At 42.6% G+C, this 25,120-nt stretch overlaps 1 protein-coding gene across 1 annotated transcript in view; it reads left to right on the top strand.

Moving 5' to 3' along the window:
- Positions 1 to 25,120, top strand: part of TRPM7 (transient receptor potential cation channel subfamily M member 7) — a 177,420-nt gene that overhangs the window by 140,914 nt on the left and 11,386 nt on the right. Inside the window, 7 exon segments of the mRNA XM_077473924.1 lie at positions 374 to 470; positions 2,674 to 2,747; positions 3,924 to 3,964; positions 13,290 to 13,318; positions 13,412 to 13,462; positions 13,544 to 13,609; positions 21,844 to 22,127. Coding sequence (XP_077330050.1) covers positions 374 to 470; positions 2,674 to 2,747; positions 3,924 to 3,964; positions 13,290 to 13,318; positions 13,412 to 13,462; positions 13,544 to 13,609; positions 21,844 to 22,127 — 642 coding nt within the window.

A 25,120-nucleotide genomic window follows, 5' to 3' on the forward strand; every position in this document is an offset into this window, starting at 1 on the left:
GTCAGTGAATTACAGAGAAAAGGATTTTACGGTGAGTACAAAAAAATCCTATTTTTGTCACAATTCTCCCCAAGATGTTACACAGTTGTACGTTTGACACGATCAACAATTTACCCAAACATTAGAGATGCCCTGTGTACCTTCAGTTTCCTTAATCCTGGTATAGTGGCATTTTTTTTACAGCAAAATCATTGCAAAAAAAGAGCTAGCATGTGTTGCACACGGTACTAGCAATGAAAAAGTTGCAGGATTTTAATTTATTTGGTGCAGGACTTTCGACTACACACTTTACATACTGGCATGTATCACAAACTGCCTTGATTAAATCTGTTCCAGTGTGGTTTGATAGAATTTTTTCCCTTTTATTCTGTAGCTGGACCCATATCATCCTTCTAGCCTGAAACAAGTAAGATCCTGTGCCGGATTCATGGAATTTCATAAGATCTCTCAGTCCTTGCGCTTAGACCAGTGTAAGTCTTGTGAGGAAATGGTTTGTTTGCGTAATAGATGTAACATACAGTCACGCATCTTCTCTAGTGTTATACCCACTTACACAAGTGCCGAATATTGGTCGATTCAACAGAAACCAGCTGACATTCCACTCGTGTGTGTGTGTGTGTGTATAGCAGCCTATCCGGCCAAACGTCCGGCTTCTATGAAGGGGCATGACTGAAAAACATCTGACTATCGGCATCCTATTAGCGCTTTCTGCTAATGGCTGCTGGCGTTGACCAGTGTGTTCTGGCATTCCCCCTGGCAGAACACAATAGCTCAGCAGTGAGATCACTGTACTAGCATTGAATAGTTAGGCTCCCGCACACATTATACAATTTTCTTGTTCAATTTTTCTTTAGATTTACCATATAATATGAGGTCAAATCTAAACACTTTCAATTTGCATTTAATCCAGCAGGCCCAGGTAACTCTGAAGGAAATTGGAAATAAGAAAATAGTATGATGTATGGCCAGCCTTAGTATAGCGGCCCTTCTCAAGCTTCTCCAGTTTTTTGGGGGGGGGGGGTTTCGTTCAGCTCGCTGGGTTGAAAGTAAAAAAATGAACTGGTAGTGTGAAAATGACAACTAAAATCCTCTTTAGTTACATAATCATGACCATATTCTTTTGGGGCAAACAAAATTAAAATTTATTGGACTAGCTGCTTAACCAGAATAGTTCACTTCTTTTAAGCAATGGAGGCAATTTGTGGCTGTGGGGAGGGGCTTGTCAGGGTTGTGTACATTGCTTCCTGAAGTGTCAGAGCACACTGCCTCAGTACTTTTCCCTTAGGAGCCCTCAACCCTTATGTATCCAGTGGCCTGGCTCCTCAGAGGAGTTTTGGAAATATCAAAATGTCTTGATGGGTGAATGTTTGGAGGAACAGGCATTCCTAGGCAGATTGCATTTGTATGTAGACTGCCGTAGTCAACATCCCCATGTGGTGCTGAGCCTCCGTGATTGAAAAAATTGAAAGGCAATGAATTTAAAGGGACCAGGGACAAAGGAAAGGCTAGATGATGCTAGACCTCCTTCATCCAGGAAATAAGGAGCTGTTTTAGATTTGCTACAACATCTATTGCACACTCTGAGAAGCCCACAATAAACAATGAAATCTGAGTACACAATATCCGGAACAGGAGAAGAGCCTGTACAGCTGTACAAGATGGAAGAAACGGCAAAGGTTTAAATAACCCCCCACAATCAATTAAATCATATAAGTCCATTGTTATGTGTACAATTATTTAAATGTAATATGAGCTAATGTGGATAGATTATCACAATTAAAAGCACCTCATACCTGAATTGTTGAAATAGACATGACAGATTGGATGGGACTATAATGGTGCAATCAAAATCAAACCAAGAGAATGTTATAAAATCTTCAATATTTATCAACAAATATATCTAAAAAGTCTTTTTTTTTTTTTTTTTAAACCTAGGCTTAAAACCCATAAATGTGGTCCATAAGCTGTTTAGAGTGGCATAGACGTGAATCTCCACATGTTTCGCCCTATTGGTCTTCGTCAGGGGATGCTGAGGAGCCATTGGCTCCTTCTGCTGTCAGTAAGCCAATGAGAGGTGGCGAGGCCGGGCTGTGGCTCCCTGTCTGAATGGACACAGGCAGCTGCGGCTCAGCCGGGAGCCCCCCATAGCAAGCTGCTTTCTGTGGATGGCACTCGAGGAGAGAGGGGCCAGGAGCACCAAAAAGAGACCCGAGAAAAGGAGGATTGGGGCTACTCTGTGCAAAACCATTTTTTAACAAAAAAAATAAGACATTAGTATCACTTTACTGCATAGCATACATTAAGGTGGACAACCTTAAGGCTTTAGAACATCTTTCAGCATAAAGTTTGAGCTGCCTGTTTAGCTCTGATGTTGCTTGTTACCAGAACATCTACATAATTGTATTTTGCATTACTCTTATCTTGGTATGTATAATGCAACTTATGGTGTTGCATTTAGCACTTTTCACAGTAGCAGGAAGGTGCAATTATATTTTGCACCATAAGTATCATACCTTCCCAGGACAAGGGATACTTTAGTGGTTACCAAAGCTTCATATACAAGAAAGAATACCTCTGCCCATCTAGCTCTACTGTAGGCAGCCTCAAAGCACATACAGCTAACATCTTTGTTATTCTCCTTATCTGTTTCTTACTTTGTATTTTTTTCTCTAGTGCACAGTAGCAGTCGAAGAGCATCGCTGACTGAGGAAGCAACCAATGTGGACTCTAAAGAGGTTTTTATATCGGTTAGGACCATTCATTTTGTTTTGTAATGCATGTTTGTCCCAGAAAAGATGAATGGCTTTTAGGTGGCCTTGGTCTATTAAGTGGAATTTCTTTGAACAGTTTCATTTAAATTGGCATGATCAAGGTCTGTTCCTGTAACATGAACAGTGTGGGAAAAAGGTCAAGATAATGGTCTGCTCAACAGAGTGCCCTAATTCTGCTAAATCTTTCTGTCAGCAAACCCAACTGTCACTGCACTACGTAATCATGAGCTTTTGTCGTGTCTTGTAAGCACAAGCAGTCAGATGGACGGACCCATGCAGCCAAACTCATGTGATTTATACTAAAGTCTGCAAATATGCATATAATTTGAAGTAATCATAACACAATAAATATTGTGCGTTAGTAAGCAATGTGCATGCATACCAATACAATCAGTGGTGGCTGGTGGTAATTTCTTTTGGGGGGGGGGAGACGGACAGAAAACATTAGCACCTCCCCCCTGTTGGTCGGCGGACGGCTCTGGTGAACTTACCCCATATATGCAGACACCAACGAGTATTCCCTTCCTCTTCTCTCTATGGGCACCAGCAGCTTCAATTTCCTTCCTCCCTCCCTCCTCGGCGGCCAAACGGGAGTCTTCTCTTTTTGGCCAATCTGAAAAGGTCTCAGACCTGCTTCTGAATGGTCGGATTGAGGATCAGTGTTACAACTGCGAATATTCATTTGCTGTTGTAACACCTGGGTGGACTCATGGTGCAATGCTCTGCACACCGAGCCCACCCTATTTTGAAGCCTATTAGAGCCTATAACTCTAATCAGGTGCTTAAAAAAAAAACACCCCCCGGCGCAGTAATTCTAGCGCCCGCCATCCTGAAAGGGGCCGGACACATGAATAGGTGGCGGCCATGGATAGTCATGCTATGCATGAATCTATCCATTAACCATATAGGTGGTGGCGTGGGTAGAGGGGGGGTGGTGCCCCTAATGGAGGGGCCGCCACTGAATACAATGTGCAACAACTTGTGTACTGCATATGAAAGATAGGTTGGTAGAAAGTCCTGACTGGTTGTAAAAACAACCGCTCCATTTTGTGTTCATCCGTTTTTATTCAATATATTTGTTTTGTATTTTTCTACTAGTAAAATGGTATTGTAGCATCTGGTTTTACTGTGTGTTTTATGTTCCTTTCTCAGGATTGGTTGCAAGCCCAGTCATCCACCCTGGGTAAACCCATGTAAGGAATGCCTATCTTACTTATTCTAAACTTGCACTAGACATTTATTGTGAAGGAAAACGTGACATTTGCTTTATTACATATAATTACCTTAGTCAGAAAATTAAGTTCAACTACATCTCCTCAGGCTGCCCCTTTTGCAGGTATAGCTATGTAAAACATTAGAAAAACAAGTGCCTGTACTGTTTAAAATGCAGGTTTATACTGTCCAATCTTGCTGTGCACATGCATGCTCAGTTGCTCTCTATTTTTAGAGGTTGTGCTGCTGACAGCCTAAAGATTTACTGCAGCTCTTGAGCTCTGGGCTTCAGCAAAATGGCAGCCTCTAGCGAGAAGAAACAGGAACAATGCTGGAGGAAATTTATAGAACACAATAATTTTGGAAGCATATGTATGTTCCTTGCTAAGAACATTTTTTTTTTATCATGCTGTTATGGGTAAAGTTCCACTTTAAATTTAATATTTGCGTGGATGATTTGTCTGTGCCTAAACTAAAGTCATGCTAGCCCAGCTACATGATATAAGAGTGTGACTGGCAGGACCTGTAGCATGCTGAGATGTCAGCAGCTGTATTTTAAGGCATTAGATGCTGAGCCGTTCTTCATATAATCTTTAAAGCAAGTAAGAAAGTACTACTACGTTCTTTCCAGTGTTTTAAGTAGCTTTACATATAATTAAAATATTTCAGTATAATTAAACTTTTTGAGTACCGTCCATGATTTATTTTTACTTTTTTAATTTGTACTAAAAGTTACATTTTCAGGAGAAGCTTTTCCAGGGTCTGCCTCCTTCATCCAAGCTTTTACTACTTGGACCAAAAAGGGATTAAGCCCCAAAAGCTTGCCCTGATATTTTTAGCTGTTGGTGCAAATATGGCCAGTACCCAACTGTATTGTTTCATGTGCACTAATATGGATACAATCAATTTAAGCATGATGGAATATAATCTGAATATTTTGCTACTGTGTTCTCTTTTTATTATTGTTATTATTGATATTTATGTCAGTAATGCCAGCATCTGGGCACACTAGTTTGATCAAGAGATGACTATCAACAGCTCGCATCCTAATTTTCAGGGTGCCTTTATTTCCAAATGAAGTGCTTTCAATGATTCATCTTTACAGATGACAGGCATTGTCTGCTATTGCTATTGTCTGCAAAATTAGTTTTATATGCAATTTTCTGAAGCAATGTCCCAGCCTGTGCGTTTTGTTAATGACATTAAAGCCAAATTGAACCCTCTTTATTTTTAAGTAAGGCATCAGGCACACGGGCACGTTTGGGTATACAGCGTAATTGGCGGACATATTTCTGTGCCCAGGATACACAGCTTCTGCGTGCAGTAGCCCTTGGTAAGAAAGGCTGTACGCAGGTTTATGCTGCTACTTGCATAAACCTGTGAATGTGTAAACCCCTGTGTCTCTGGATGCTATCTGGGTCCACAGCTGTAGGCATGCACAGTATTAAGTAGTGGTGTAAACCATTAACAGTCATTTATTACTATAGACAGCTAGCTATACAGTGCATCCGGAAAGTATTCACAGCACTACACTTTTTCCACATTCTGTTATGTTACAGCCTTATTAAAAAAATGGATTAAATTCATTATTGTCCTCAAAATTCTACAAACCATACCCCATAATGACACTGTAAAATAAGTTTTTGAAATATTTGCAAATTTATATATATATAAAAAAAAAAATCACACATGTACATAAGTATTCACAGCCTTTGCTAAGTACTTAATTATTGCCTCAAATCTTTTTCAGTATGATGCTACAAGCTTGGCACACCTATTTTTGCGTAGTTTCCCCCCATTTTGTTTTTTAAAGCACCTGTCAAGGTCCATCAGGTTGGGTCGGTGCGTCGGTGGACAGCCATTTTCAGACCTCTCTAGAGATGTCCAATTGTGTTCAAGTCTGTGCTCTGGCTGGGCCACTCAAGGACATTCACAGAGTTGTCCCGTAGCCAATTCTTTATTTTGGCTGTGTGCTTAGGGTCGTTGTCCTGTTGAAAGATGAATTTTTAGCACAGTCTGGAGGTCCAGAGCGCGCTGGAGTGGAGCAGGTTTTCATCAAGGATGTCTCTGTACATTGCTGCATTCATACTTTCCCTTGGTCCTGACTAATCTCCCAGTTCTTACTGCTGAAAAACATCTCCACAGCATGAGGCTGCCACCACCATGCTTCACTGTAGGGATGGTATTGGCCAGGTGATGAGCTGTGCCTAGTTTTTTCCAGACATGATGCTTGCCATTCCTGCCAAAGAGTTTAAGCTTTGTTTTATCAGACCAGAGAATTTTGTTTCTTGTGGTCAGAGTCCTCCAGGTGCCTTTTGGCAAACTCCAGATGGGCTGTTACGTGCCTTTTACTGAGGAGTGGCTTCTCTCTGGCCATTCTACTATACAAGCCTGATTGGTGGAGTGCTGCAGAGATAGTTGTTGTTCTAGAATCAGTGGCGTAACTAGAACCTTCAGGGCCCCGATGCAAGAAACCATGAAGGGCCCCCCTCAACCCCAGCCAGGGCCCTTCCCTCCGAGTCCGGCGGTGGAACTCCAGGGCATAGTCACAGGTATGACCTTTGTGAGTGATGTAGTTCCACCACTGGCATCAGTATTTTTATTTTTAGGTGCCCCATTGGGGGACTGTCCCTAGGCAGGATGGTGTCCCCGTCCCCAGAAGAGATGAGATCCTTTTCTCCAGGGCAGATGAAGTTACTGCCCCCAGGTGAGAAGGGGTCCCTGAGACTCTGGCTGAGGAGAACAGCCATTGGACTGAGCGGCAATGCATGGAGCAGGAGAGGGGTACACTGAGGAACCGGCCGAGGACACAGGTCATGCGGGGAATGCACAACTAAAGAGCAGCCAGTGCGATAGTCGAGCATGGAGCTCAGCTAGTCACCCTCCACCTCCAGTCACCCGTGTGCATGGTGCACTGGTAATCCTAGCTGCCTATGCTGCTGCCAGCCATATGTAGAGGGGGCTGCATGGGCCCCCTGCAGCACAGGGCCCAGTTGCGGTCGCGACTGCTGCACCCCCTATAGTTACGCCCCTGTCTAGAATGTTCCCCCCTCTCCACAGAGAAAATCTGGAGCTCTGTCAGAGTGACCATACGGTTCTTGTTCACCTCCCTGACTAAGACCCTTGTCCCCCGATTTGCTCACTTTGGCCAGGTGGCCCACTCTAGGACGAGTCCTGGTGGTTCCAAACTTCTTCCATTTATGGTTAATGGAGGCCACTGTGGTCATTGGGACCTTCAATGCTGCAGAAAATCTTCTGTACCCTTACCCAGATCTGCGCTTCAATACAATCCTGTCTTGGAGGTGTACAGACAATTCCTTGGACTTCATGGCTTGTTTTGTGCTCTGACATGCACTGTTAATTGTGGGACCTTATATAGACAGATGTGTGCCTTTCCAAATCATGTCCTATCAACTGAATTTTCCAATCAAATTGTAGAAACCTCTCAATGATGATCAATGGTAACGGGATGCACCTGAGCTAAATTTTACGTGTCATGGCAAAGTGTGTGAATACTTATGTACATGATTTTTTTTTTTTTTTTTTATTAAATTTGCAAAGACTTCATACAAACTTCTTTTGCATTGTCATCATGGGGTATTGTTTGTAGAATTGTGAGGAAAATAATCCCTTTAATCCATTTTGAAATAAGACTGTAACATAACAATATGTAAAAAGTGGAGTGCTGTGAATACTTTCCGGATGCACTGTACACAGCTCAGCTCTGTATACAGAGCATGGCAATACCTGCAAATTACATTGTATGCCTAAATGCATGCCTGAGCATGAGTCCTAAAGTAGCCAGGTCCATAACAAATGTGTGCTTTTTCTACTTTTAACTAGAAAGTATTGAACCAAAGATGAAAATACCATTTGCTGGTAGCATGTAGGATCGGGACTGCTGCTCTTACACACGTCACCCTCCCTCCAAAAACACTGCTGCAATCGGCATCAAAGTTCAGGAAGAAAGAGTGCAGTTAAGATATAGATATATATATATCTATATCATAATTATGTGTGTGTGTGTGTGTGTGTATATGTATATGTGTATATATATATATATATATATATATATTTATATATGTGTATGTATGAGGACGATTAAAGGATACGGAAAGTCTTAAACCTGTAGATTATACTGCTCCCTACAGGAGGATTGAACAATGGCTAAAAAAAACCTGTAGGCCAGTTTTGTGTTACTTCTCTAGGAGGCTAGACACCTCTTACAAGCTGCTGCTTTAGATAACTTGTGATCTTTTTTTTTTTTTAGCAATCTTTTTGTCTTCAGTCTGGACTCTACTGTAGACAGCTGCAGGTGCCTTCTCACTGATTTTGCAGCTACCTGGCCCAGTCATCCTCAGCATTGAGGAGACCCTGAACATTGGGATCTCTCATTTTTATGTGTCGCTGGGTCCCAGAATTTTCCTGTCTCCTGCTAACTTTTATGGTCACCTCCAGCTGCCCTAATCTGCATTTCTTCTCTACCAATTACCCTGTAAATTGCCTTAATGGATTCAAGATGTGATTCTAGATGCTAATACTAGAATGGGAGTGGAAAAGGAGGATGCGCACGGTTTCATCTGCCCTATGCCCTTTTATCTGAGGTTTTTACTACAGTCATCCAGTATCTTATGTTTCAAATTACCCAGTTTTCAACTCTGATCGCAGAGACTACAAGAGCACTTCTGTCCCCTCTCCAGCATGTTCAGGATCCGATTTAAATGTAGCCTTGGCAGCTTCTGAGCCATAACAAACTGTCTGATTCTGAGTCAATTCTATCTCTAACTGAGGAGCTTTACCCAAAGGAGTCGCAATACACTGCAGTTTCTCCCCAGATTGTTGTCTCTGTACCTGTTTAGTGGGCAATTTGTTACTACTATGGATTCAGCAATTTCTCTCCTTAACAAGGCAACTGCCATAATGGTGGGACATGCTTCTGCCTTCAGGTGCCCAACTTAAAACCATCCTAAGTAGAAAACTGCTATGTAATCTTCATCCATCCCTACCAGGATTTTCTCCCATTACTTAAGCACACCATTAGCTTCAACATTGAGGTCCCCAAAGCCTGACAAGCCCTCTTTAGCTTAAAGGAGCTCAACCACTTTCCAGAATGCAGCTGTGTATGGTGACCTTTGCAAATTCTTGGACATCCTAGATTCCTGATGCTTGGGTGCAGATGTTAAAATTTTTTGTTTTATTCAGTCTGACTTGCCGATCTCCATTGGGCACTCTCTGGTCTTCTGAACCATAGCGGGTCATAGCCCCAGTCCCTGTTGCATGATGTTTTTATGGGTTTTACGGCAAACTGTTCATTGTTCAGGAACCCAAAGAGAGGGCATTTGCCTCCTCTTGGATCTCAATACCCTAAATGTTTACATACACCTCCAAAAATTCCAGATAAAATCAACCAGATCGGTCATTGCTCTCAATCGTCAGGAGGGCTTCCTGTGGATCTCCTAGATTTCAGAATCAACAGTGAACAGGACAGGTTTGTGTTTAGGTTCACGGACCTGCTGGTGGAAGCAGCATGTGCACTAGTGATCCCTTGCTATCAGTACACTCTAATACCTCTCTTTCCCTGGAGATTTTATCCTAGTCTGCTCTGCAGGATCATGATTAGGACATTTAGGTCCTTCTTCACCCGTATTGGCTCAGGTGGAAGTGGTACATCAGCCTGGCATGACCTCTTGTAGATGTGCCGTGGGCATGCCAAACCATCCAGATTTGCTGTCCCAAGGATGTATTTATCATCCTGCTTCTTAGTCACTGGCTTTTAACAGCTAAGGGACAGGGGCATCTCTGAATCTGTGATGTTAAGACTAAGAAGTCCACTTCCTGCAATGTCTACTATCGAACATGGTAGATTTACGTTGCTTGGTGTGAGAGGCTGCACCACAGGTGTTTCTCCAAGAAACAGATGATCTTCCCTGGAGTTGGGTCCGAACCAACATTTTGCTCTTAGCACCATCAAGGTTCAAGTTTCTGCCCTTGCTGCTTTTGTCCAGAGACCATTGGCTTCTCAATGTCTGATTAAAACATTTGTGTAAGGGGTCTCCTTTGTGATTCCCACAGTCCAATTCCTTCTGCTTGAGAAATTTCTGGTTGGTTCAGACAGATGATCATTCAGGCTTCTTTTCCCAGGGTTGAGGTTCCTCCGCTTACATTGAAGGCTCGCTCCACTCGGGCAGTAAGCTCATTGTTTTGGCATCAGTCCTCTGTTTCCCAGATTTGTAGGGCTGCCAACTAGTCTTCTGTTCGCATCTGCTCTAAGTTTTACCAGATGGGGCGTTTCAGCCTCATCTGATACCAACTTTGGGCGTAAGATCCTTCAGGCAGTTCTTTGTGTTGCAGCCCATCTCCTGTTTGTTGTTTTCCATTGTGCCTGTTAACTGCAGTTTACTGTGTTGCCCTCAGCTTAGACTGCTTTTGGATGTCCTGAAGGCTTAAGTTTTCCTGTGTCCCTAAATTGACTAAAAAGAAAACTTTTCTTTCTTTTTTTTACTTATTGTAAAATAATTTTTCATGAAGTCCACTGAGGTCCCACCCCTCTGTGTTAATCATGCTCCGGGTTTTGTATTGCCAGGAAATAGAGGCATGCAAGTAGCGGGAGAGGGGTTATACCCTTGCCTGGGCTACATGTTTTTCTGTGTACCTGTGGGCAATCTTTCTGTTGCTGGCAGTATAATGCAGAGGATTAAGATTTCCTATGTCCTTTAATGAACACTAAGTGAAGGATTTTACAATCAGTGTAAAAATCATAGTTTGTTTTTCTATTGACTAGTGTGAGATAGATGGAGAGAAATGGAGATCTAGAGAGAGAGAGAGAGAGAGAGATACAGGTGCATCTCAAAAAATTTGAATGTCATCAAAAAGTTAATTTATTTCAATAATTAAATTCAAAAAGTAACACTCGTATATTATATAGATTCATTACACACAGAGTGATATAGTTCAAGCATTTCTTTTAATTTTGATGATAATGGCTTACACCTAGTGAAAACCCAAAATTGTGTATCGCATAAAATGTGAATATTGTGAAAATGTTCAATATTGTAGACTCGTGGTGTCACACTTTAATCGGCTAATTAACTCAAAACACCTGTAAAGGTTTCCTGGGCCTTTAAATGGTCTTTCATTCTGGTTGGATAGGTTACACAATCATGGGGAAGACTGCTGACTTGACAGTTGTCCAGAAGAATCATTGACAACCCTCCACAAGGAAGGTAAGTCACAAAAGGTCATTGCTAAAGAAGCTGGCTGTTCAGAGTGCTGTTTTTAAGCATATAAATGGAAAGTTGAGTATAAAGAAAAAGTTTACAGAAGCAGCAGGGATAACCGCAGCCTTGAGATGATTGTGAAGCAAAGGCCGTTCAAGAATTTGGGGAAGATTCACAAGCAGTGGACTATGGCAGGTGTCAGTGATTCAAGAGCCACCACACACAGACGTATCCAGGATATGGACTACTGTCACATTCCTTGTGTCAAGCTACTTCTGAACCAGAGACCACGTCCCAAGGAGAAAAAGGACTGGACTGTTGCTCAGTGGTCTAAGGTCCTCTTTTCGGATGAAAGTAAATTATACATTTCATTTGGAAATCAAGGTCCCAGACTGGAGCAAGAGTGGAGAGGCGCATAATCCAAGTTGCATGAGGTCCAATGTGAAGTTTCCACTGTGTTTTATCAAGTCCAAAGTCAGCACAGCCCTCTTTCAGAAAATTCTAGAGCACTACATGCTTCCCTCTGCTAACCAGCTTTATGGAGATACTAACTTAATTTTCCAGCAGGACTTGGCACCTGCCCACACTGCCAAAAGTACCAATACCTGGTTTAACCACTTAAGCCCCGGACCAATTTACAGCCAAAGGACAGAGCCCCTTTTTGCGATTCGGCCCTGTGTCGCTTTAACTGACAATTACGCGGTCGTGCGACATGGCTCCCAAACAAAATTGGCGTCCTTTTTTTCCCACAAATAGACATTTCTTTTTGTGGTATTTGATCACCTCTGCGGTTTTTATGTTTTGCGCTATAAACAAAAATAGAGCGACAATTTTGAAAAAAAATCAATATTTTTTACTTTTTGCTATAATAAATATCCCCCAAAAATATATAATTTTTTTTTTGCCATTCTGCCGACGTATATGTGCAGGAGGCGGTCCTTAAGTGGTTAATGATCATGGTATCACTGTGCTTGATTGCCAGCAATCTCACCTGACCTAAACCCCATAGAGAATCTGTGAGGTATTGTCAAGAGGAATATGAGACACCAGACCCAACAATGCAGACCAGCTTAAAGCGGTTCTGCACTCATAATAATACATTTGCCCATTCTGTTGCCTCTAGACCGTACATTTGATAATGCCACATGTTTTTTTTTTTTATTAATCTACCTTTTGTAATTCGTAGTTTTTTATTTTCCTCCCCTGCGGCGATGGGCGGTCTCTTGCGGGGATCAGCATCATTTCCTGCTGAAGCCCGCACTGTCTCCTGGGATCTCGTCCAAGTAATCCCAGGAGACATTGCGGCTAATGCACCCGGAATCTCGCGAGATTTCGGCTAATACACCCGAAATGACGAAATCTCGCGAGATTCTGGGCGCATTAGCCGCAATGTCTCCTGGGATTACTTGGACGAGATCCCAGGAGACAGTGCGGGCTTCAGCAGGAAATGATGCTGATCCCCGCAAGAGACCGCCCATCGCCGCAGGGGAGGAAAATAAAAAACTACAAATTACAAAAGGTAGATTAATAAAAAAAAAAAACATGTGGCATTATCAAATGTACGATCTAGAGGCAACAGAATGGGCAAATGTATTATTATGAGTGCAGAACCGCTTTAAGGTCTATATCAAAGCAACCTGGCCTTCCGTAACACCTCACACATACCATGCCGCATTAATGCAGTTATTCATGCAATAGGAGCCCCGACCATGTATGGAGTGCATAACTATACTGTACATGGACATGCTTTTCAGTAAGCCAACGTTTCTGTATTAAAACTCTTTTTTTTTTTTATTGGTCTTATGTAATATTCAAATTTTCTGAGATACTGAATTTTGAGTTTTCACTAGCTGTAAGCCATAATCGTCAAAATTAAGAGAGAAATGCTTGAACTATATCACTCTGTGTGTAATGAATCTATATGAGTTTCCCTTTTTGAATTGAATTACTGAAATAAATTAACTTTTTTGATATTCACATTTTTTGAGCTGTACCTGTAGATATGTAGATAGATTGTTTTATATATATATATATATAACAAATATAGAGAGAGAGAGAGATATCATTTTTCTTTTTTTTTTTCTTTTAGGCCTACATCCGAGGAGGATGCTTTGAATGGTGAGTATCTCTGGGAACAGTTATCAGTCTGTATTGTTTTCATGTTGTCCTACAAAAAAAAACATTGTTTTTTTTTTTGTTTTTTTTTTTAAGGCATTGGCTCTCCTTTCAAGCCCATTTCAGACATCAATTATTGTTATTCAGGTTGGTCATCTGATAGTGTAAAAGAACTTTAAGGAAAGACTATTTGCTTGTTGAGTGTTAACAATTCCTCTTCTGTTTTAGCTGTTGAAAGAAACAATCTGATGAGACTATCCCAGAGTATTCCTTTCACCCCTGTGCCTCTGAAAGGTGAGTTTGCATTAATTGTTTATTGCTTCTAAACAGCTGAAGTAGCTGTGGTTCAGAATATGATCTTCATTTGTTTTAGTTGTTTCTTGTAGCTGAATTATTTGTGTATACACTCTTGAACAGTTTATTCTATACAACCTTTTTTTCCTTCAGGCTACATTGCAGGATGGTGGGAAGATCATGACAGTTGTTGATAGTATTGCTTTATCTCCACCTAGAGGCCACATATGACAATGTTGCTGTATAAGTTGCAGATGCAAATGGAACACACTATTATTTTTTCCAGTTAATCTAAAGTTAGGCTTCAAAGTGGGAAAAACTTGCATGTAACCATACACTAAGTACGTGATGTATCAAATGCCTGCAACTGAGCAGTATTCCTGATTTAACCACCTCGCGCCCGCCCTATAGCCGAATGACGGCCGTAGAGCAGGCGCGTTCGTCCGGGAGGCCGTCCCTGGACGTCCTAATGTTTACTTCCGCAATGCGCGCCGCCGCGGGCGCGCATCGCGGAAGTTCTGTGTTCGCCGTGTCCCCCGTGGACAGGCAAACACAGATCGCTGTAAACGGCCAATCACAGCGGCCGTTTACAGCGTGATCGGCGTGTCCAATGGGAGATGATCTCATATGTAAACATATGAGATCATCTCTCAGCGCCGCTCTCCCTCCTCACACAGAGTGTGAGAGGGGAGAGATGAACGGCTGCAGCGGCAGCCGTTCTGCTTTCCTTTGATTAAAAAAAAAAAGTAAAAAAAAAAGGTGCCATCCATCCCTCCCCAGCAGTGCCATCCATCCTCCCCCAGCAGTGCCATCCATCCTGCCCCAGTGCCATCCTGCCCCAGTGCCATCCTGCCCCAGTGCCATCCGCCCCAGTGCTACCTGCCCCCAGTGCCATCCACCCCAGTGCTACCTGCCCCCAGTTCCATTTGTCCCCAGTGCCACGTATAAGTGCCATCTGTCATCAGTGCCACGTGTCATCAGTGCCACATAGTGCCATCTGTCATCAGTGCCACGTATCAGTGCCATTTGTCATCAGTGCCACCTGTCAGTGTCACTTGCCATCTGTTGTCAGTGTCACGTGTCATCAATGCCACTTATCAGTGCCATCTGTCATCAGTGTCACGCGTCATCGGTGGCACGTATTAGTGCCATCTGTCATCGGTTGCAAGTATTAGTGCCATCTGTCATCAGTGCCACGTGTCATCAGTGCCACGTATAAGTGCCACGTGTTATCAGTGCCACATATTAGTGCCATCTGTCATCAGTGCCACATATTAGTGCCATCTGTCGTCAGTGCCACGTATTAGTGCCATCTGTCATCGGTGGCACGTATTAGTGCCACGTATTAGTGCCACCTGTCATCGGTGGCACGTATTAGTGCCACGTATTAGTGCCATCTGTCATCAGTGTCACGTATTAGTGCCACGTGTCATCAGTGCCACATATTAGTGCCACCTGTCATCGGTGCCACATATTAGTGCCGTCTGTCATCAGTGCCACGTGTCATCAGTGCCACGTATCAGTGCCATCTGTCATCAGTGTCACGTGTCATTGTCCTGGTGCTTCAAAAGTGTAATAAATAGTCAACAAGTTAGATGTGTAATTTATGTTCCTAGAACACATGATGGTGCTACCTGCATGTTGGGCCTCTCTATGTGGCCAGGCTGTGAAAAAGTCCCACACATGTGTTATTGTAATACTCGGGAGGAGTAGCAGAATTTTTTGGGGGGTGTCATTTGTGGTATACACATGCCATGTGAGAAAAATAACCTATTACAATGACAATTTTGTGGAGAAAAAAAAAAGAAAAATCTTAATTTTGCAAAGAATTGTGGGAAAAAATGACAACATCAAAAAGCTCACTATGCCTCTTACTAAATACCTTGGAATGTCTACTTTCCAAAAAGGGGTCATTTGGGGGGTATTCGTACTTTCCTGACTTGTTCGGGTCACAAGAAGCGAGATAGTCCACCAGTACATCAGATGTGATCAATTTTGTGCGAATCGCACCACAGCTTGTAGACTCTCTAACTTTCACAAAGACCAAATAATATCCACTAATTTGGGTTATTTTTTACCAAAGATATGTAGCAGTATAAATTGTGGCCAAAATTTAGGAAGAAAAATTTATAATTTGCATAATTCTGTCACAGAAACAAAGAAATATGCGTTTTTTTTCAAAATTTTCGGTCTTTTTTCATTTATAGCGCAAAAAATAAAAACCCCAGAGGTGATCAAATACCACCAAAAGAAAGCTCTATTTGTGGGAAAAAAAGGACAAAAAATTAATTTGGGTACAGTGTTGCATGATTGAGTAATTGTCATTCAAAGTGTGAGAGCACCGAAAGCTGAAAATTGGTCTGGGCAGGAAGGGTGTTTAAGTGCCCAGTAAGCAAGTGGTTAAAGCAAAAATATTTTTTTGTACTTATTTTGATGGACAAGATTTCCCCTCACTCGATGTCCCTCTAATGCAGCCTTTCTCAACCTTTTCAACACAGAGGAGCCCTTGAAATCGTTTTCCAGTCTCGGGGAACCCCTGCTAAAAATTTGAAATATACAACTCATGATACATTAGTGTGATGTAGTGGGAAGGTTGGTCCTTACACTTGTGGTCATTGGGAAGAATTACCTCCTGACAGATAGCTAAAAAGATCAATTGTGTCGGTGGGAATTTATCCGAGAGGCAGAAATGGCCCAATGCTGAAGGAACCCCTAGCAACCTCTGGGGGAACCCTGGTTGAGAATCACAGCTCTAATGGGTACTGATGGGAAATCATTCCAATGGAGACAGGGGGAGCAACAAAAAAAACTTTTTTTTTTTTTTTTTTTCTGACGAAGGAGGAACATTCAAATTTTTTTTCTTTCTGTATGATTGACTCCTCATTCCTGCTGTTACAATACTTTTACTGGACATTTTATACTGGTTAGCACATAAAAACCGGTAAAGGAACAGTTGTGTGCAATGCTGGGTCATAATCAAAAATATCACCTAAATCTGCATCAGGATTTAACATTTGTTTGAAATTTCCTGGTTTAAAGGTACATAATAAAAAATAAATAACAACCATGTCTATACTTACCTACTCTGTACAATGGAATCGCACAGAGTGGGCGGGAGCCTCCTCTTTTTGTATTCCCCCTACCGACACTCCTGGCCCCTCCTCTCTGGCCAGTGCCCCCGCGGGAAGCCACATTTCCCATGGGGGCACTCGTGCATACACGCACCTGAGTCCCTCACTCCCACTTCCTCTTCGCTGGCTTTGATTGACAGCACAGGGAGCCAATGGCTCCCGCGACCCCAGCAAAGCCAGCGAGACCTGAGGGGAGGGGAGAAAAGATCTGCAGACGTGCACAGCGCTGGATCGAATGAGGTCTCGGGTAAGTAAAGGGGTGGGGGCGATGCTGACACCTAAACATTTTTTTACCTTAATGAAAGGCATGCATTAAAGTAAAAAAGTAAAAGATGTTTTATACTTTACAACCCATTTTAAAGAGTCACTCCTGCTGACTGGTGTGGAGAACAAGCATATGGGTAGCAGCTGTTATCCTTGGCTTCATTGTAATGTTGGGACATGCTGATTGAGAAAGCTTCAGCATATCTCATAGCACTGTCCTCCACCTTTACCTTCCACACATTCCTTTTAGCCAGTGAAGCAGCCTATAGTTATGGGCAAATAAGAATTTTCATGGAGGTGAAACTTAGCGGTAATTCTGGGGATGGTTCCTTTTTAGCTCCCAACCATCTACACATGGTGTTCCCTGAAGGGTAGTTATGTCAAAGTGTTAATAAGGAGTGATCATAATCATTTGGTAAGTGCTGTTCAGTCCACCTCAGTCTAATTTCTGCACTCACTACAGCTACAGTGAATTTAAAGAGTAACTCCACTTTCGTGGGGGAAAAATAAAATTGGCAAATTAAAAAAATATATATATATCGCATATACAATTGCGACACAGTCATATTGTAATTTAATGTTATAAAAAAAATACCTTTCCTTTTCAATCTGGAGCTCTGTAATTTTCTGTAAAATGCAATATGGCTTCCTGGAAGTGTTCTGTACACAGACTTTGCACAGAAACCCCCCCCCCCCCCCCCCCAACAAAAATATGTCATATCCTGCTTGTGTGATTGACTTACTGATTTTCTCAGAAGTCTACACTAAGATACAAATTCGATTTTCAGCATCCCCTGCAACAAAAATGTCATTTTGGGTAAGATTCTGCCAAAAGAAAATTACGTCTAAATGGATGCAAACCCTACAATTTTCCTCATTTGAGCCCTGCAGTTTCAGCAGCTAATTGATCATTATAAAACCACTCCCATAAAGATTGGGCACAAACAAACCTATTTTTTTAGAATAACAAAAGGTGGGGATCTGCAATACATTTTGTTAAATTCCTTTTTAATGTACATAGATCACCCAGAGGGGAATGTTTTTTTTTTTTTTCTCTCAACAAAAGTGGAATTCCTTATTAACCACTTTCAGACCGGACCATTTTGCTGGTAAATGACCAGAGGTCTTTTTACACTTTGGCACTGCGCTGCTTTAACTGGTAATTGCGCGGTCATGCAATGTTGTACCCAAACAAAATTTGCGTCCTTTTCTTCCCACAAATAGAGCTTTCTTTTGATGGTATTTGATTGCCTCTGCGATTTTTATTTTTTGCGATATAAACGTAAAAAGACCGCAAATTTTGAAAAAAAATGATATTTTCTACTTTTTGTTATTAGAAAAATCCAATAAACTCAATTTTAGTCATACATTTAGGCCAAAATGTATTCAGCCACATGTCTTTGGTAAAAAAAAAGTCAATAATTGTATATTTATTGGTTTGCGCAAAAGTTGTCACATCTACAAACTAAGGTACGTTTTCTGGAATTTACGCAGCTTTTAGTTTACGACTGCCTATCTCATTTCTTGAGATGCTAAAATGGCAGGGCAGTACAAAACCCCCCCAAATGACCCCATTTTGGAAAGTAGACCCCCTAAGGAAATTGATAAGAGGCATGTTGAGCCCATTGAATATTTTATTTTTTTGCCTCAAGCGATTGAATAATGACAAAAAAAAAAATTTTTTTTTTTTTTTTACACAAAGTTGTCACTAAATGATATATTGCTCACACATGCTATGGGCGTATGTGAAATGACACCCCAAAATAAATTCTGCTGCTTCTCCTGAGTATGGGGATACCACATATGTGGGACTTTTTGGGAGCCTAGCCGCGTACGGGGCCCCGAAAACCAAGCACCGCCTTCAGGCTTTCTAAGGGCGTAAATTTTTGAGTTCACTTCTCACTACCTATTACAGTTTTGAAGGCCATAAAATGCCAAGATGGCACAAAACCCCCACAAATGACCCCATTTTAGAAAGTAGACACCCCAAGCTATTTGCTGAGAGGCATGTTGAGTTCATGGAATATTTTATATTTTGCCACAAGTTGCGGGAAAATTACAAACTTTTTTTTTTTTTTTTTTTTTTTTTTAACAAAGTTGTCACTAAATGATATATTGCTCATGCATGCCATGGGCATATGTGAAATGACACCCCAAAATAAATTCTGCTGCTTCTCCTGAGTACGGGGATACCACATATGTGGGACTTTTTGGGAGCCTAGCCGCGTACGGGGCCCCGAAAACCAAGCACCGCCTTCAGGCTTTCTAAGGGCGTAAATTTTTGAGTTCACTTCTCACTACCTATTACAGTTTTGAAGGCCATAAAATGCCAAGATGGCACAAAACCCCCACAAATGACCCCATTTTAGAAAGTAGACACCCCAAGCTATTTGCTGAGAGGCATGTTGAGTCCATGGAATATTTTATATTTTGCCACAAGTTGCGGGAAAATTACAAACTTTTTTTTTTTTTTTTCACAAAGTTGTCACTAAATGATATATTGCTCACGCATGCCATGGGCATATGTGAAATGACACCCCAAAATAAATTCTGCTGCTTCTCCTGAGTACGGGGATACCACATATGTGGGACTTTTTGGGAGCCTAGCCGCGTACGGGGCCCCGAAAACCAAGCACCGCCTTCAGGCTTTCTAAGGGCGTTACAGTTTTGAAGGCCATAAAATGCCAAGATGGCACAAACCCCCCCCAAATGACCCCATTTTGGAAAGTAGACACCCCTAAATTTAGGGGTACACTAGTGAGACTAGGTAATAAATGGCGGGTGCCCTGAAACTATAAAAAAATAACTAACCAACCAGCGTCACCTGTAACAGTTATATGGTGATCACTGGTGAAAGGGTTAACTAGGGGGCAATTAGGGGGCTTTATGCGGTAGTATATGGGGGTCCCTGGCGCTATAAAAAGCTGCAGCGAACCTAAATACCTACCTGCCTAACTAGCGTCACCTGTGACACTAATACAGCGATCAGAAAAACGATCGCTTATTAGGCTGGGTTCACACTGGAGCGATGCGGGAACGCCACGAATGCGCGGCGGGTTCCCGCATCGCATGCCTCCCGGCGGCAGTTCACACTGCCCTATGCGAACTGCTGGGAGTGTCAGTGAAATGTTACTGACACCCCCAGATCAGTTCGCATATCGCAGTGCGATCTGCAAACTCGGATCGCATGGTGTGAACACCCATGCGATCCGATTCTGCTGCGGGCCAAAAAAAGGGTCCCGTGCGAATTTGCGGCGGGTGCGGCGAATGGCTGAACTCGAATCGCACAGAGATCGGATGTGATTTGCACTGCAGTGCGGTGCGAATCACATCCGTTCTCATAAACCGCTGCAATGTGAACCCAGCCTTAGTGACACTGGCGACGGGGGGTGATCACGGGGTTAAACCTTTATTGGGGGGGGTTAGGGGGGTACCTTAGAACTAAAGGGGGCTAACCCTAACTGCCCTAACAGTTATTAGTCACAAATGACACCCGCCGGGTGATCAGGGGGTTAAACCTTTATTAGGTAATAAATGGCGGGTGCCCTGAAACTATAAAAAAATAACTAACCAACCAGCGTCACCTGTAACAGTTATATGGTGATCACTGGTGAAAGGGTTAACTAGGGGGCAATCAGGGGGCTTTATGCGGTAGTATATGGGGGTCCCTGGCGCTATAAAAAGCTGCGGCGAACCTAAATACCTACCTGCCTAACTAGCGTCACCTGTGACACTAATACGGCGATCAGAAAAATGATCGCTTATTAGGCTGGGTTCACACTGGAGCGATGCGGAAACGCCGCGAATCCGCGGCGGGTTCCCGCATCGCATGCCTCCCGGCGGCAGTTCACACTGCCCTATGCGAACTGCTGGGAGTGTCAGTGAAATGTTACTGACACCCCCAGATCAGTTCGCATATCGCAGTGCGATCTGCAAACTCGGATCGCATGGTGTGAACACCCATGCGATCCGATTCTGCTGCGGGCCAAAAAAAGGGTCCCGTGCGAATTTGCGGCGGGTGCGGCGAATGGCTGAACTCGAATCGCACAGAGATCGGATGTGATTTGCACTGCAGTGCGGTGCGAATCACATTCGTTCTCATAAACCGCTGCAATGTGAACCCAGCCTTAGTGACACTGGCGACGGGGGGTGATCACGGGGTTAAACCTTTATTGGGGGGGTTAGGGGGGTACATTAGAACTAAAGGGGGCTAACTCTAACTGCCCTAACAGTTATTACAGTCACAAATGACACCAATGCAAAAAAAAAAAAAAAAATGACATTGGTGTCACTGTGACTGGGGGGCAGGGGTAATTGGGGGGGTGATCGGGGGGTAAAGGGGGGGTGTGAGTGTGCCTGGCATGTTCTACTGTGTGTGTAGAGTGTTGGTGCAACTCACCGATCCGCTCTCCTCCGTGTCGGAACGAAAAATACCGACACGGAGGAGAGAATACATCACTTCCTCTCCTGTGTTTACATTACAGGAGAGGAAGTGATGTCACCGGGGATTTCTATTCGTCGGGAGCGATCGCGAGGGGGTGGCCATGAATGAATGGCCGCCCCCTCGTCCCGGATCGCTCCCGGACGAAAACCGACCGCCGCAGGCACCGGGCGGGGGCCCGATCGGGCCCCCGACCCGCGGGAGGCAAGGGACGTACATGTATGTCCTTATGCCTGCCCGTGCCATTCTACCGACGTACATCGGCGTGCGGCGGTCGGCAACTGGTTAAGCATTTTGGTAGCAGTTGAACCAACTCCTTCTGTGTTTGTTCGAATGACAGGATCATATAATGTGTCCTGTTTGATCAGATTCGTTTTTATTCAATATGTTTATTGCAGGTGAATTGGTCACTGTGTATCGCTTAGATGAAAGCTCTCCAAACATCCTGAACAACAGCATGTCTTCCTGGTCACAGAGAGGCCTGTGTGCTAAAATTGAGTTTCTGAGTAAAGAACAGATGGGAGGCGGATTAAGGCGAGCTGTGAAAGTGGCCTGTACCTGGTCTGAGAATGACATACTAAAGGCTGGACATTTCTATATCATCAAGTCATTCCTACCTGAGGTGGTCAATACCTGGTTAGGGGTGTACAAAGAAGATACTGTCCTTCATCTCTGCCTTAAAGTAAGTGTCTGTATTTCCTTTAGTTTATTAGTAAGGGAATAGAGCATTGAAATAGTCCTTTAAAAAGTACTCTTCAATTTGGATTTTCTTGCTGTTTTATCTATGATGACATTAATTGTTAATATTATCCCATCCAGAGAACCAAAAGGCTTAGATATTAAAGACCATCCGTGGGCAAAACTATAATCCCATAAAGCCAAAGTGTGGCTAAAATTAAAAAAATCAGCACAAGGGACAGAACTTGTGTCCCTTGTGCTGATTCCTCTTTTAGTTGAAATCTTCCTTCGCCTCTACCCTCTTAGCTCTCACCCCCGCCACTGTAATCTTCCCGAGTGAGTTAATTCAACTAAAGGGCTGTCGCAGGCTCTCATCAGAGAGACTGAGTATGCCTGCTATTTTTGCACAGCTGCGCCATTCCTGGAAGATGCACAACGTCTATGCATTAAACACGATCTTCCGTATGAATGGAGGACAAGTGGATGATAGCTCATCCCTCTCCATTCATAGATCCTGTTTCATTAAAGCTGTAGCACCGTTTCTATGAATGACAAAGCTGGGTAGAAAGGGTTGGCATAGTTAAGCTCTCTTGATAAGAGCCTTCAATAGCCCCTTACTTTTTTATCCCCTGCTGCACTGGAAGATTGGGTGGGGGCAACAAGGATGGGGAAAGGCTTCAACAAAGAAGAATCGGCACAGGAGACACATCCTACTGACTGTACGTTATGTCTCTTGTGCTAATTTTTCTGTTTTTTTATTTTACCTCCCCTTGGGCTTTAGGCTCTGGTGGTGTGGGTATTTATTTATTTATTTTTTAAATACTTTGGGAAGCATTTTATACTCCTCCAAAGTTAACGTATGTGTTCCTTTATCGGTGCCATGTCTAGTAGTAAGTAATAGTAAGGGGAAACTGCAATCTAGCATTGCAGATGTGCCAATACTGGCTGATCCATATCATCTCTCAGTCCATCTCCTGATTCTGAGAGGAGCCCATGGCTGGACAGCCAAAAGGAAACCTCCATGTCACGCTGAGAGTGACGTTGTCACCCAGAATAGAACTCCCCATCTGTGCACAAAAGAGAAGACTCAGCAATCATAATGTCACATGGCTATGGATTTAAGTGACTAAAAGGGGCATTTTAGGTTTATCTTTTTTTTTTATTTTTTATGCCAAGGATTGTTTAGAAGGGGGTGAGACACCTAGAGAGTAACTGTAACATTTACTAACATTTGTAAACATTTCAGGAGATTGTCAGAAATGTAGAATTTTAAAATAAATGGAATAGTGATTGTTTTTGTTTCTGTGTTTTTTTTCTGTTTTGTTTTTGTTTTGTTTTTAATGCAATTGTGTCTGGCTAATCTGTTATTTCTGCAAAGCATAATTATAGATTCTGTAAAGCCACTTTCGTTCAAAAGTTTTTATTTTATGTTAAAAGAGTTAACATATACAGAATATAAGACAAATTGTTTGATGCCAGAAAGAAGAAATAAACATTCTGAAGTACGGATGATACAAAGCAAAAAAGGTTTACAGGATATTTCCATGTGTATAACATCAAATGATCTTATATATACAGTGCCTTGCGAAAGTATTCGGCCCCCTTGAACTTTTCAACCTTTTGCCAAATTTCGGGCTTCAAACATAAAGATATAACATTTAAATTTTTTGTGAAGAATCACCAACAAGTGGGACACAATTGTGAAGTTGAACGAAATCTATTGGATATTTTAAACTTTTTTAGCAAATAAAAAACTGAAAAGTTGTGCGTGCAAAATTATTCGGCCCCTTTACTTTCAGTGCAGCAAACTCACTCCAGAAGTTCAGCGAGGATCTCTGAATGATTCAATGTTGTCCTAAATGACTGATGGTGATAAATAGAATCCACCTGTGTGTAATCAAGTCTCTGTATAAATGCACCTGCTCTGTGATAGTCTCAGGGTTCTGTGGAGAGCATCATGAAGACCAAGGAACACACCAGGCAGGTCCGTAATACTGTTGTGGAGAAGTTTAAAGCCGGATTTGGATACAAAAAGATTTCCCAAGCTTTAAACATCCCAAAGAGCACTGTGCAAGTGATCATTTTGAAATGGAAGGAATATCAGACCACTGCAAATCTACCACGACCTGGCCCGTCCCTCTAAACTTTCAGCTCAGACAAAGAGAAGACTGGTCAGAGATGCAACCAAGAGGCCCATGATCACTCTGGATGAACTGCAGAGAACTACAGCTGAGGTGGGAGAGTCTGTCCATAGGACAACAATCAGTCGTACACTGCACAAATCTGGCCTTTATGGAAGAGTGGCAAGAAGAAAGCCATTTCTCAAAGATATCCATAAAAAGTCTCGTCTAAAGTTTGCCACAAGCCACTTGGGAGACACACCAAACATGTGGAAGAAGGTGCTCTGGTCAGATGAAACCAAAATCAAACTTTTTGCCCACAATGCAAAACGATATATTGGCGTAAAAGCAACACAGCTCATCACCCTCAACACTCCATCCCCACTGTCAAACATGGTGGTGGCAGCATCATGGTTTGGGCCTGCTTTTCTTCAGCAGGGACAGGGAAGATGGTTATAATTGAGGGGAAGATGGATGCAGCCAAATACAGGACCATTCTGGATGAAAACCTGTTGGAGTCTGCAAAAGACCTGAAACTGGGACGGAGATTTATCTTCCAACAAGACAATGATCCCAAACATACAGCAAAATCTACAAAGGAATGGTTCACAAATAAACATATCCAGGTGTTAGAATGGCCAAGTCAAAGTCCAGACCTGAATCCAATCGAGAATCTGTGGAAAGAGCTGAAAACTGCTGTTCACAAACGCTCTCCATCCAACCTCACTGAGCTCGAGCTGTTTTGCAAGGAAGAATGGGCAAGAATTTCAGTCTCTCGATGTGCAAAACTGATAGAGACATACCCCAAGCGACTTGCAGCTGTAATCGCAGCAAAAGGTGGCTCTACAAAGTATTAACGCAAGGGGGCCGAATAATT

Source organism: Lithobates pipiens, unplaced genomic scaffold (genome assembly GCF_037356315.1).
Source record: "Lithobates pipiens isolate NorthernLeopardFrog02 unplaced genomic scaffold, aLitPip1_a1.2 Scaffold_8, whole genome shotgun sequence".
Classification (NCBI taxonomy): Eukaryota; Metazoa; Chordata; class Amphibia; order Anura; family Ranidae; genus Lithobates; species Lithobates pipiens.